At 34.6% G+C, this 14,638-nt stretch overlaps 1 protein-coding gene across 4 annotated transcripts; it reads right to left on the bottom strand.

Annotated features, from left to right (window-relative positions):
- Window positions 1–497: 497 nt before the first annotated feature.
- Window positions 498–14,290, bottom strand: LOC311093430 (U7 snRNA-associated Sm-like protein LSm10). Of its 4 annotated transcripts, XM_084130806.1 has the most exons (12): window positions 14,048–14,290; window positions 13,315–13,344; window positions 12,791–12,945; window positions 11,779–11,946; window positions 11,311–11,391; window positions 11,013–11,116; window positions 10,705–10,833; window positions 9,714–9,783; window positions 9,381–9,532; window positions 9,068–9,128; window positions 6,629–6,786; window positions 498–1,100 (listed from the first exon to the last, which is right to left on the bottom strand). In XM_084130806.1, exons 1-11 carry the CDS (start codon window positions 14,157–14,159, stop codon window positions 6,667–6,669), a joined length of 1,182 nt encoding a protein of 393 aa, XP_083986932.1. In that variant the 5' UTR covers window positions 14,160–14,290; the 3' UTR covers window positions 498–1,100; window positions 6,629–6,666. The 4 variants fall into 4 exon arrangements, with proteins under 4 accessions (XP_083986932.1, XP_083986934.1, XP_083986933.1 ...); XM_084130808.1 differs by lacking the exons at window positions 9,068–9,128; window positions 9,381–9,532; window positions 9,714–9,783; ... (5 more) ...; window positions 13,315–13,344; window positions 14,048–14,290 and having other exon boundaries at window positions 6,629–6,768; XM_084130807.1 differs by lacking the exons at window positions 6,629–6,786; window positions 9,068–9,128; window positions 9,381–9,532; ... (6 more) ...; window positions 13,315–13,344; window positions 14,048–14,290 and adding an exon at window positions 4,420–4,529.
- Between the last annotated feature and the right edge of the window lie 348 nt (window positions 14,291–14,638).

Genomic DNA, 14,638 nt, shown 5'->3' with positions numbered 1-14,638 from the left:
CTTGTAAAGAGATAATAACATCAGCATTAAAGGAGAAGTTCACTTTTAAAATGAAAATTCTGTCATCATATACTCACCCTCATGTTGTTTCAAACCTGTATGAATTTCTTTCTTCTGCTGAACAGAAAAGAAGATATTTAGAAGATTATCAGTAACCAGACAGTTTTTGGGTCCCATTGACTTCCATAGTAGGAAAAAAATATACTATGGAAGTCAATGGGACCCAAAAACTGTCTGGTTACTGATAATCTTCTAAATATCTTCCTTTCTGTTCAGCAGAAGAAAGAAATTCATACAGGTTTGAAACAACATGAGGGTGATTATATGATGACAGAATTTTCATTTTAAAAGTGAACTTCTCCTTTAAGAATAAGTAAAACTTAATTATAAGTGTACTTGTACTTATATTGACATCAGCATTAAGAATAAGAACACAGTAATCAGAGGCGTTGGCTAATCAAACACAACGTCAAGTTAAAGAACTCATCAATCAATGGTTATTTCATCACATTCATCCGTTTATTGAATTTTCAAACCACTAGAGCAGTACAAAGTAAACAGAAATCACTTTTCCCACACTGTTCCTTGAGAACGCATACAGAGAACTTTTTCAGTTACTTACTAGCAACAATGTACACAAAACTTTTTGCTTCATGACTGCATTACAAATAACAGTGCGCATTCCAAAAACCATAAATTTGCAAGACAAACATTAATCTCACACATAAACTATTTTTTCTTCGAGTATTCTTTCCGTCCACCACCTGCTCCAAAGTTTCGCACGCGGTGTATTTTGGCCAGCTGGGACTCTATTGTCTCTCTGATGTTCATGTGGTCTGGGATGTGGACATAGCGCACGTTTCGGCCAGTGACAAACAGGTCGTCCATGCTGGACATACGTCCACGTCTGTCCCTGTACAGAACCTTCTCCAGCCGGATGTTCATGAAAGCGTCCACGTTAATAACGCGTCCCCTGGCCGTGCTCTCGTCTCGCAGGTCAACGGTGGTCACCTGACCATGCAGACCCTGCAGGAGAATCACCAGGCTGTTCTCGGCGATGGTGCGCTCACGAATCGAATGGCTCACTTCCATGTTCACCTCTGCACAGAGAAATCATTAACAGTCAGACGATGCCATTTGTCTAGCAGTGTGAGCAATTTAAAAACTTTCTTTGTATTTTATTTCTTTTTTTTACTGTTCATAACAAGTATAAGCAGATAAATACTGGTGATTATCTGCCAATTAACTGTGAAACGGCATGTATTATTACACCTCCAGCCACACACTTAACATTTCTATTTTAATGTTTTTAATTACAGGCTTGTTGTCAAGCAAGGTGAAATGCAGAATGAAAAAGTAATAGTCAATTACTGTAGACATTTAAATAAATTAAATAAATTACATTTTCTCTGATTTTTTTAGCCACAATGAAATGAAAATGAATGTATTTGCATTGCATTAATAAAATATCAAACAAAGTGTTGTTTGTATACACAAAATCTTGTTGAATTTTCATTTTGAGGTTACACATTTCCAATATGGGTCTCACTTCTTCCAGATATATCAGTTACAATATATCACTATACGTTTTACCACCAGTTTTAACATTTATTACTTTAACTAGTAGGCCTATGTATTTATATGCTACAACGGTTGATCTTTTTTTTCCTCAGTAGTGATTAGTATCTTTTCAATTTCACTAGCAACTATAAGATCCCCATTTGCCAATGGCAATTGCGGTCTGATTCTAGCAACAATGCAATGGTTTGGAAGTAGTATTGGAACAGTGACTAGTTGCAAAGACACAGTACTAATGACAGTTACACTAACGTTAGTCACTATTCATTAGATCAATGACATGTCAATTCTGGTGTCCATATTCATAATATTAAAAATGTATACATTTTTAAATGCACTTCATTAAGTGACTCAACTTCCTCCTCTTTTTAATTACTCATGTGAGAATTCATTATAAATAATTAATCTTTAAGGAACTATTGAGCTCAAAAGTCCCAAAATGTCATTCTGGGTAACTGTCCCGGCTTAAAATCTGACTACAAAAATACAACAAAAATGTAAAAAGTATTTCAAATCTACTTTGGCATAATTGTATTGATAATACTAAGCTTATTTACATTTTTATGACAGAAAGACTTTTGTCTCCAAATTGTGATTTCTCAAATGTCATTCCTGGATAACAGACATCAATGACCATTTTGGACCATAATGCATTTTGGTATGTCATAATGTTACATAATATTGTATCAAAAAGAAGACCCTGAAGGAGCACCAGAATATGTGCAAAGGTCAGGAAGCGTCTCTTAAAATGTTAATATTTTGACCTTTTCGGCCACTGGTGCGCTTTGTAGCAATATCATGTGTCCTTTTGGATAACACTAATAAAACATTTCTAATGTTTTAATATTTTAAAAACTATCTATTTGACCTTAAAAAATTACTTTAAGTGATGATAGCTAAGTTGTAGTTTTCTATAGGTGGTTAAGTTAGTCCCTGATTATAAAGGAAATTTTTTTTTTTGTCATTCTTGGATAACACAAAAACCTCTGTTAACCAGGACATGTCATCCGTTATCCAGCATGACATATGCATAACAATCTAGTTTTTAATTAACATTTGTAAACTTTTAGGCATAGTTATTATAGTTATATTATTAACATTAACATTATTTACATAATTGTATGTTTTTTGCCATATTTTTGCTGTCATTCATCTTGATGTCATATGATTCAATGAGTCACATGGGTCATTATCATTGAATTTAATTTTGTAATGTTAATGGTCAAATCATGAATAATGTATCATATTTATCAACATTTTATTAAAGCTTTAGTATAGCTTCTGGTGTTTTAAGGTTAATTCTGTTCTTCCAGATGCCTCTGTCTTATAAAGAGAGGCAGAGACGGTTCAGAGCCAGGATAAACGCAGATGCAGAAGCTAGGGCTGAGTATCTTGGAAAAAAGAGAGCAAGGTATTATAGTGATGACTCAGTGGAATGATAATGTATCAGTAATAAGCAAACTTAGCCTAAATATTAATCGAAATAGGTTCACACTCCTATAAACATTCCTATAAACTAAACACGTAGGCTAATAAGCATACATGTGCACGCCGTCAGCGTTCTCACAGGTTCGCGTTTTTAGAGTTTGCGCAGAGAGAACTTAAGGGTTAACGGTGTTGTGTTAGCGGCCCCTAAGTTAATAACTAATGATCGTTGCAACGGAAGTGAATCAATCAATCAAAACTAACTTTAGCTGGACAATAACTTTATTCTAGAGCTGCTGTAAAGCCAAAACAATCTCTGTTACTTTAATTTCCTATTATAACTGTAAAGCTGCTTTGAAACTATCTATATTGTTAAAAGCGCTGTATAAATTAAGGTGACTTGACTTGAGTCATTTGCAATAAGTCTAAATGTTTTAGCTGTATAGCCTAATGTGTTTGACTATACCCTTGGCCATTGTTCATGAAGCATTATAATTTTACAGATTTACTGTAATTTTACAGATTTTTAAATCATTAAAAACTTGTCAGTGTCTCTTACTTTGTTTCAAGTTTGAGTGTTGGAAAGAAAAATGAAAAAAAAAAATACGGAGGATGGTTTTTATGGTAATCCTGAAAAATATTGCAGAATGTCCTTCTGTCTAACAGTAGCCTATGTCAATCCGGCTAACAATGACACAGGCAATTAATTTAACCCATATTTGTGTGTTAGATTACACAATTCAGTTTTTTGTTGATTTAGTGATAAAACAAGTCTTATTTAATTTATTGGAAAACATTTTTATACATTTTCCAGCTTTATTTTAAATTTGCTTCTGAATTTTGAGTTATCAGCAGCCAAAAATGAGCCCATGTCTATATGAAATCCCAAATTGATTATATTAATTGTGATTCATATGTAACATTAGTTTTCCGAGCACTAATTGTTTGTTGAGCTCCAATTATGGATATCAATGGTAACAATGGTAGAAATTTGACATTAGGGATGACATTTTCATGGGGAAAAAGATCTGATTCACCAAAAAAATGGTTAATTACATTCTTGACATATGTACATATCATTGCATTACATACACAACACTCTAATAAGTATAGAAAGTCCTAAAATTAGAATTTTGCCAGTTTTATCCGTCATTCACCCAGATACTATGAGTATCTAATGAAGTACCATTTAACGAATAGGTTGTAGTGAAATTGAAAACGATACTAACTAGTGTACTACTATACTAATCATGAAAAGACGTCAACAAATATTAAACTTTCCTGCAACTGTATTTAACTAAAGATATAACGTTAGCATGCGATCAGAGAGGAAATATCTACCATGATCCTTTAACTCTCACATAATCCAGGGTCACTCATAAATGTCTCTTGAAGTAAAAATATCCGTTTGATTACCTTACTTATGTTGTCTAACATGCTCAAACCATCATGTTTACATCCTAAAGGGTTTCGAGCTCCGCGCTTCGTCGCAGAGGAGAGTGACGTCATCAAGACGTACCGGTTGAAATCGTTCGCGCGCTCCCTCTAGCGAGTTGCTTGGATAAACATCATAGGTGACGTGGTATACTTTTTTCAGTGAATATTTATCTCGGTTTAGAGTCTTGTAGTCCAGTCATTTTAAGCCAAAATGGGGGTCAACCTTGAACAAATTGCAACAGAAGCAAACTCAACTGATTTTGTATCCTCAATATGTCCTGAGTAAGGGAAAAAAAGCCCCGAAGAATCCCATCAGGGGAAAGTTTCGAAAAAACCCAAATATACCCCATTCATACACCTATTCATTCTTTTACTCACATGAATAGGGTAAACATTTTAAACTTTAGATATCACCATGAAAATTATGAGTTGATTATTTACATCAAGACAAACAAAAAATGTATAACAAGTTTTTTTAAATTGTTTGTTAACATGGACAAACGTGCATAATCTAATTATATATGTGCTAATTTGCATAAATACCACAACAGATCTAAACATTGGGTTTAGCCAAGTGAAAATGTCTTGTTGACACATAATAAAATGGAACCCATTACGGCTACCCATGAGCATTAATACAGAGGCAGGAAGAAGTACTTTAGAAACCAGCCTTTATTAATTACTATTGCAGAGATGGGGTTTGGTGGGACTGTTTCTGGGGATTCACTTTTTATTTTACCAACCTTTTGTCTTCTGCATTCTCCTGACCATTGTCTCCTGTTCTTCCCTCAGACTCGTCCCCCAGAATCAGTCCCACGGACCCAGCCCCAAACTCCATCTCTTAAAAATTAATAAAGGCTAAACACAAAGGTTTCTAAAGTACTTCTTCCTGCCTCTATGTATTAATGCTCATGGGTAGCCTAAATGGGTTCCATTCAGACCTTAACATCAAGTATTTTACTGTTATGTGTCAACAAGATTCAACAAGACATTTTCACCTGGCTAGACCCAATGTTTAGATCTGCTGTGGTATTTATGCAAATTAGCACATACATAATTAGATTATGCACCGTTTGTCTAGAAAAAGAATGAATAGGCGTATGAATGGGGTATATTTGGGTCTTTTTCGAAACTTTCCCCTAATGGGATTCTTCGGGGCTTTTTCCTTTTTTCATAAAATGACTGGACTATAATTTTTCAAGTTAAATCGGTTGATTTCTCTGTTGTTCAAGAAAAAAATACAATTCATTTAACACACTGACTGATGTGGCGGAGCATGTTGTCACAATGGACATCTGCTGAGAATAGCTTTGTTTTTAAAATTTTAAATACTGTCTAAAGTTAAAAAGCACCCACAACATACTTGTATTTAACATGTATTAATTGCTGTGTTCGCTACATTTGACTACAGCAATTATGACAAGTAGCTAATTACTTAAAACACAACATTTAAAATTGTGACAAATTGCCCCGAACTAAAATCTGAACACAGTTCAACAATTAAATCACATTTTTTACATCCTTGACAGTTGTCTAAATTTATGCATGTGTGGTTTTATTGTGTCCTTTTGTTTACCCAAAAGCTATGGTTTTTCTCTGAGTTTTTTCTGTTATTTTAATCATGTCTTTATAGATTTTGTGATGAACATATTGTAAACACTAATGAAACAGCAGTGGCAGTGCCAGAAAAACAGGTTACAATGAGATTTGAATAAATAACAGCAGGAAACCATAGTTTTTTTAGTCATCAGAATGAAACATGTTTTGTTCCAGCGAACTTAAAAATGATTGACTTTCGTTTTGCTGTAAAAAAAAAAACAGTTGACAGATGAATTGATTATTGTGGGCGTAAATTAGAGGTCCAACAGAAAGTGAACATCAATCAACTGAACTGACATTTTAGACGAGTAATTTCCCCGTTGAAGACGTCCCCAGAAGAGATTTTGTCAGATCTGCCAGTTTCAGGAGACATTTTTCAAAGAATTTGCCCTTAATGTAGCCTATAGTTAAAACCATTTGCAAAAAGTTGAAAACACATTGCAATATGTATTTTATTTTATTTAAGCATAAATAAAATCATCAACACAGTACAGTTTTGCTTCCAGATTGTTCTTAATTATGTTTCTGAATGTATCTATTCCAGGCATTTTCAAATCTCCCATTTATTTTTGTGACCTATCAGACCTACCTCATGCTTCCTGACTCATGGCCTTCAGCGACTGCCCTTCAGAGCTCATCCATCATGGCCAGCAAGTCGTCCCCCTTGTTCCCGGGTCCCTCTGTCTGGCTTCCCTCTTCATCAAATTCTCCTGCTATGCGTGCCAGTTCAGTACTGGCCAGCCGATCCTGGAATACAAAGGTAAAAGCTCAGGAATAAGTAAGTAATTTCTATTGTGCCATTTACTGAAGTTCAGTAATAATAAAATAATCATATAGATGTGTCACTAATGTAAAAACAAAAAAACGAACAAAAAATGTGGTCTCTTTACAGTAGTATTGATGTGGCTCAAGATTACAACAAACCCAGCGTGGAATTTGAATGAGGTGAATATAAAATGTTGGCATGTACTTATAATTTGGTGTCAAAATAGACAATGGTTTTAAACTTGATAAAACCAGTTTCTATCACTTGAGGCTTTTATCTAAAATTAAACCTGTCTTATCTCTTAAGCACTTTGAGCATGTGATTCATGCTTTTATTTCAACTCGTTTAGACTACTGTAATGCACTTTACACTGGCGTAAACCAAACCTCTCTTTCACGCTTACAGTTAGTACAAAACTCGGCCGCACGCCTGTTAACCTGAACTCGCAAGCATGAACACATAACACCAATCCTGGCCTCGCTGCATTTTAGAATACACTTTAAGATCTTATTGTTTGTTTTTAAATCACTAAATGGTTTGGCTCCTCGCTACATCTCAGACCTCGTACAAGTTTATACCCCTCACAGTCACTTATGTCTATTGATCAACTTCGGCTGGTCGCTCCAAAAACCAGGTTAAAAACCTGGGGTGACCGCGCTTTCTCAGCGGCAGCCTCTAAACTGTGGAATGAGCTTCCTCCACAGGTCAAATTGGCCCCAACCCTCGAATCTTTTAAATCTCGTCTTAAAACTCACTTGTATTCCCAGGCTTTTACCCCAGCATGAGAACTGTGTGATTTCATGTTGATTTATGTGTTTTATGTGTTTTATATGTGCGTTTATGTTGTTATCCCTTGTTCAGCACTTTGTAAACCTTAGTTTTTTAAATGTGCTATATAAATAAACATGGAATGGAATGGAATAAAGTTATTGTCTACTAAAACATTATTGCAAACTTTCCTGAATTAACAGTAGCAAATGTGTGGTTGCTTGTTTTGGTGTCAACTTCTTTGTAACTTCCATTTGGAATTAAAATCAAATGTCAAAAAGCTCTCCAATGTAAGCTTGCCCTGGAGCAAAACTGGTGTTTATTAGTATAAGCAGGGCTGCCAACTTTTAAGTTTAGCTTGGAGTGAGAATTATGGAAAATTATGGATAAGTGTATTATGATTGTCAAAATATTTGGTAACTAAAGAGAAGTTCCATTTTAGTGACAACATGTTTCAACATGGTGCAATGACTGTTTTTATTATTGCTTGATTTCAATTCAGTGTGATTTGATTCCGATCTTGATTCAATATCGATTCATTTAGATAAATATTAGGTACAGTACATACGTTAATAGATTAAGGTTAAAGATAACAACTCAAATATAATGCGTTTTTTATTATAATAACAACGTAATAATATATTAATGATATAAGTAAAAATATGTTACTATAGTGCACATGATATTTAATTCAATTCAATTCACGTTTATTTGTATAGCGCTTTTCACAATACATTTCATTTCAAAGCAGCTTTACAGAAAGTGCATGAGTCCATATTACAATTTAGAGTGATCTGTTATCAGAGGTAAGTACAAGTATTTGTAAGTTAAGTATTTCAGAAATGTAGGCTACATATACAAAGTCACAGTTAGCTAAAAATGTATTAATTTACACAATGTAATAATTTAATACAGAAACAATGAGCTCACTGAATTCGAATACTTGTTTGTTAACAAATGATTATGACATTTAGAAAATTTAGCATTGGTGCTCCTCTCTATGGCCATATTTTGCACGGGTGAAAAACACTGATTGATCGATATTATGTATGAGGCATATACATTTCGGTAAGTTGTACTGTAACTTTCAACATACCTATTGTTCATTCGTGTTTATTACTATTAACTAGTAGTAGTAAGAGTAAGAGATGATCGGTTCACGTGCCGCTTGAACGATCTGTCACGTCACATTTAAAAGCGTCAAAACGGTATTTATTGTTTGAACTGACAGAATTAAAAAATTTACAGAATTTGAGAGGTTCATATTTGTTTCATATGAAAAGTAACCTACTCTCTCTTGTCTGTCGGTGACAGTGTCCTCTTCTTCGCGATTTTTCCTCTGCGTGAGAAAATGGATGTGTGGCGTGAGAGCGACTGAAAAGTGTCAATTGCGTGAGTCTCACTTACTAGAAGCATATATCATTGCCAGCCCTGGGCAACAAAATAAAGCAAAACGAGGACTTAAGCAGTTTTGTGAAGTGCATGACACATTACCTGTGTGACTTGTATGTTAATGACTCTAGATGACTGGTGCTCTGTTCCTTCAGAAATTCCACTGAAAAAGTTTGAGAAAAGTTAAGAGTTACAAACATTAATAATAACCTGTTATTTTTAATCAGTCCTTCAGTAAAACTATATTTTAAAACAACAGTTCCCCTTTATTATTCTTTGCAATACAAAATTAGATGTTGAAAATGCTTTTATCCACACACAAACACATATATATACAGTATTTATAAAGGACAAAGTATCAACCATGCCTCTGAGGTGGACGTGGCAGGATTATGTCTGGATTAGTAATGCTTACATGCCCTCCTCCTCCTCCTCCTGATCTAAGGTCCACAGGTTGACTCTGAAACCAGCGTCCACATTCAAGAGTTTCTGCACCTCCATTCCACCCATCAGTTTAGCGAGTAGATTGAGTTCCTCTGTGGCCAGAGGATTGGGGGTTGTGTCTGCCTGTCCAGACATTCACACAAAAATACAATGACATCCAGAGAGCCTTGTGTTGCAAAGATAACACTTCATATTACTAACATAACTTTAGTATGAAACATAAGCCTAATTTAGTTTTGTGCTTTTTCCCCTCAACATGAGCAGTCTGTTGGAATGTCCCATGATGCCTGCAGTGAGAGTGCACCTGCTTTAGTTTCCCTCTGCTGTTAGAGGTGCTTGATGGATCCATGTCTTCAGGTGAGGGTGTGCTGTACCTGTGCAGATGTCATCAGAGACTCACATGAGCGTGAATTAAAAAATATGTTTTAAGATGATAAAACCACAAATATAAGAGGTCATTTGAAGTGTCACCCACTTAAAATAATGTGTATTGGTCAAAAATACAGTAAACATGTAATATTGTGAAATATTATTACATTTTAAAAAGTCATTTATTCCTGTGATGCAAAGCTGAATTTTCAGCATCATTACTCCAGTCTTCAGTGTCACATGATCCTTCAGAAATCATTTAATATGCTGATTTGCTGCTTAAGAAACATTTATTATTATCATTATTAATATCAATGTTGAAGACAGTTGTGCTGCTTAATTTTTTGTTTGTGGAGACTGTGATTTTTTCCCAGGGTTCTTTGATGAATATAAAGTTCAAAAGAACAACATTTATTTGAAATATATATTTTTTTGTGACAATGTAAAATGTCTTCACGGTCACTTTGGATTAATTTAATGCATCCTTGCTGAATAAAAGTATTAATTTCTTTTAAAAAAAACAACAACTTTTGAACAGTAGTGTATATATATAATTAATTATTATTTTTTGTGTATATTATACTCGCATATATTTGGTACATAAACATACTTTTTTTAATATAAATTTGATTATTTGAAAAATATTAATTTTTGCTGTTTTTTTGTAATAAATATAATAATTATTTTGTATTATAATAAACAATTATCTATTAAATAACATTGTAAATAAATACTATTTTTTAAATGTCTATAATATATAATAAAATATATTTATTATACTTTATTGTAATTACATGTATTATATATATTTATTATATTATTATTTACATTTTTATTATTTACATATGTTTACAAATATTAATATTTAATATTGAAATTTTAAAAAGCATTTATAATTCCTGATTATTAATTTTCACAATTTTTACATGTTGGTGCCCAGAAGTGTGACCCTGTCTCCAGAGAGGTCAGTGGAGCCCGGGCGTACAGCACTTGTGTAGTTTCCTCCACTGGGGAACCTTGATCTCCTCACCTCGCGCCCTTTAGCATTAAACCACCTGCATGACAAGAATGCTTACTGGAATTCTGAAGGAACAAAACGAGTGTATGACTGTAAGGATGTGATCATATTCCCATGATGAGACCTCTGTGTTTTCCAGTCAAAAGCTACTGATGAAGAACCAAAGTAAAGAATATAAGGAGCCTGCCTGCGACCTCTGACCTTCACCCGCTTTACCTGATTAAACCAGGAACCTCAAATCCGTGTGGCACCGGCCCTGAGGTCTGCATCACAAAATGTCCGTTAGGGTTCTGGATTTTTTCTTTCAAGAAAATGGAGATCTGTGAATGACAAATGTCACAAATTTCATTAAATCAGTATGCATGACTACAACTACATGACAAAATAGTTACGCTTGAATGCTCTTACAAAAAATGGCATGCCTTTTTTATGATTTGCATACAGCTGTATGATCTGGCAGCAATCCATTTCAAACACTTATAACAATAAGCTTTCACATAGGTAAATAGCTCACCCTGATTTGCATATCTTGAAAGAGAACCAGCAGCGTATGTCGGATGAGTTGAAACTCACCATCGGATAAGGGTGTGTATACCTTAGAAAGAGGTGCTTTTTAATTTTCCAAGTACGCACTATAAATAACAATAATCTTGGCACAGAAAAGCAACTTGATGTGCGATAGATTGTAGATGGAATTACTTCACAACAACAACAGATTTTAAAGAGATCCATATATTTGTTTACATAATGAAACTAGATGTTTACTCTGGAAGCTGGTTTCCAACACAGAATAAAAAAAGTAATTGCGACTATATCTTTCAATTATGACTTTTTTCTTATAATCTTACAATTGCAAGAAAAAAAGTCATAATTGTCAGATTAAAAGTCGCCATTTTATTTTATTTCCTGGCAGAGAAACAAGCGTCCATAGTTTACAGCACATTTAGAAACTAGTTGTCGGTGGACAGCAGAGCACATTTACCTCAATAAGCTGCCGCTGGGCTTCGTTGATCTGGTTAACGAGGCTGGGATTATCCTGAACCAGTTCCTTGATGGCGTCCGTGTGGTTGAAGGTGATGAGCAGTAAATCTTGTGGACGTGGACACAGAACGATCTGATACTTAAAGGCCATAGTCATCAAATCATACAGCTACAATAAAGACAACAACACACATTTAAACAGGTAATCAGTATTAAATATAAAATGTTTAAATATAAAATATTATTGAATGTGCCTGACTACATTTAAGTAATGTTTCTGGGTTGGAACACCATTCTACAGTTACATAACAGTGTAAACTGTTAATGGTTCATAGATACATTTTTTTATTTTTTTTTTATGTAATATTCAGAAGTACACTGTTTAGGAACACAAGTAAAGCCAAAATAATGCATTTTGTCTACTTTTTTAATCTAAGCAGTGGAGTCGGACACTGCATGTTTTTTTTGTTTTTTTCAAAATCAAAATGGACAGTTCTTATTTTTAATGGAATATTGCAGTGTTTATCATAAATAATTTATCTGTGCACCATTATTTCTTTCAAATTAATTCCCTCCCTCTTGCAGTGACATCTCTTCTCTGATGTGTTTTTACTGGCTCAAAAACCTGTGGCAACCTGTCACTCAAATGAGATCGACCAATAGCAAACCCCAAACTTCCAATCAATTCCCCATGGACAAAATGAAGTCCCACCCTACATTTTTTCTTGTTCGAGAAGCCGTTTCACTCGGATACACACTCACTGGCCGCTTTATTAGGTACACCTTGTTAGTGCCGAGTTGGACCCCCTTTTTCTGGTGAGTGATCGTCACAATAAAGAAGAAAAGACTATCGCAACTTCAGTTTATGTGGACTTTAATTTAGTTGCTTTTTTTACTTTGTCACATTTAGTAACCTGTTGATGATGGCATTTTTTAAAGTCATGGCAAATTGACATTTTAAGTTCAGTCGAGACATTTATTTGTTTCTGCGTGGGGAGAGGGGGAGTTCATACCTTGTCCATGCTGGCCGGGTTAAGACGCATAATGGAGGTGTGTGCTATCCGTGTCAAAACTGTCCGCAGAGCTCGGTGGGAATACAGATCCTGCGGCCGCAAGAGCTCCTCTAGAAAAGCCTTATTGAACATAGTGCCCACTATATCATTCATAACTGCAGAAACAGAATGATGACAACTGAGAAAAAGAGAAAGACTGAGGCAAGAGTGAGATCTTCAACATCACAAAAAAAAAGAAGCTGCTGAAATTTGCATCATAAAATCATTTTTGTTCGTTTTTTTTATATGGTTTTGATTATGAATGATAGAGATTATATATCGTGGATCTTATTTGGATACCTTAGAATCAGTGGTTGGGCGATTTTTTTATCTTAATTTTTGAAAATATATATTTTTTTATAAATTATTATATGGTGTGCTCAATGTGCGCTTTTTCCCACAACAGATTCTTTCACACATGATCACGCTGCATGGCACATGTACGACATATCAAATATTTGTAACAAACTTCAAACTTGTTGTACCTCTTTTCCTGTCATCTTCTGTCCAACCACCTGCAAAAGAAATAAATGAAACTGCGTTCAGACCAAAATTCTGTTACAATTGAGCGAGTTCATGCAGTTCTCCATGACTCTGCATTTTGACAGGACATGTAATTTAAGATTAGACATGGTTCATTAATCTGTTTTACACAAATTACCCTCTGACATCAGATGAGATTGCATGATAATCCATGTTAACATAGGCCTACAGGGCTTATTCCTGATATTTCTATAAAAACTTTACTAGTCAGAATAAAAAATATTTCTCAACTGTGTTCTTAACTGGTTTTGCTTCAGGGCACAGGTTTATTGTGTAAAGGTACAAAACAAACATTGATATTTATTACTATTGCATGGGTCCAATAATGTGCACTGCAGAATGACTGACATCTGAATAGACTGAATAGGAAGATTAGCGATCAGTGGAACACTTGTGGATGTGGCTTCAATAGTCAAAGTTTGACCCTATTATTTGCTTCTTTTTTTTCTTTTTTTTTTGCTTGCATTTAACGATTTCCCCCGTTTTCCACCAAGAATCACACATCTTTATTGTCTGTACTTTAGTTTTTGTTCTCATAATACATTCATAAAAAATAAATAAACGTGAAGATGTGCAAGGCAGATAAAGGTCATTTTGATGCATTAGTTTACTGAAGCAGGATTCGTTAGTTATGCTGCTATCATGGGCTATGGGGTTGGTTGGTTGGTTTGTTACCTCTCTGAGTTTTATCATCGTTTTCATCCTGCGCTCGGAGGCGCTGATCCAGAATGTAGATCATTTCTCCGCCGAGGTTTATGATGAGCAAAGGAAGAGTTCTTTGAGACATGCTGAAATGAGTTATTGTATTAGCTGCTCACTTTCACGAACTTGTTACTGCAGTTTGTCAAGTTCATTTTCTTCTGGTTTAAAACACGCCGCAGAGACAGTCCCATCAAAGACGAGGGCTTTTAGTGGGGCATTATGACGTCACGTAATGCCACGCTGACCCGCTGCTCTTGCGCGCGCGCTCACACACACACCTCACAGACGCGCGCGGTGGATGGATGCATATTCCACTGCATTGTTTATTCGTTCATTTAACGAATCATTAGTTGATTCAGTAAATAATCTGTTAATTAATTTTAGAGACAGCTGGTATAATTTTCTTTCTTTCTTTTTTTTTACTGCATTAAGGAAACACAAATAGGCTATTTGATGTATTTATTTAAATTTTATTGTTATATTTGATCTGTTTAACCAAACCAAATATTGTATTTTATATATATATATATATATATATATATATATATATATATATATATATAT

Source organism: Abramis brama (assembly GCF_963993115.1).
Source record: "Abramis brama genome assembly, chromosome: 12".
Classification (NCBI taxonomy): domain Eukaryota; kingdom Metazoa; phylum Chordata; class Actinopteri; order Cypriniformes; family Leuciscidae; genus Abramis; species Abramis brama.
Note: the sequence above shows the minus strand (reverse complement) of the source record. Positions and strands in the feature narration are given on the sequence as shown.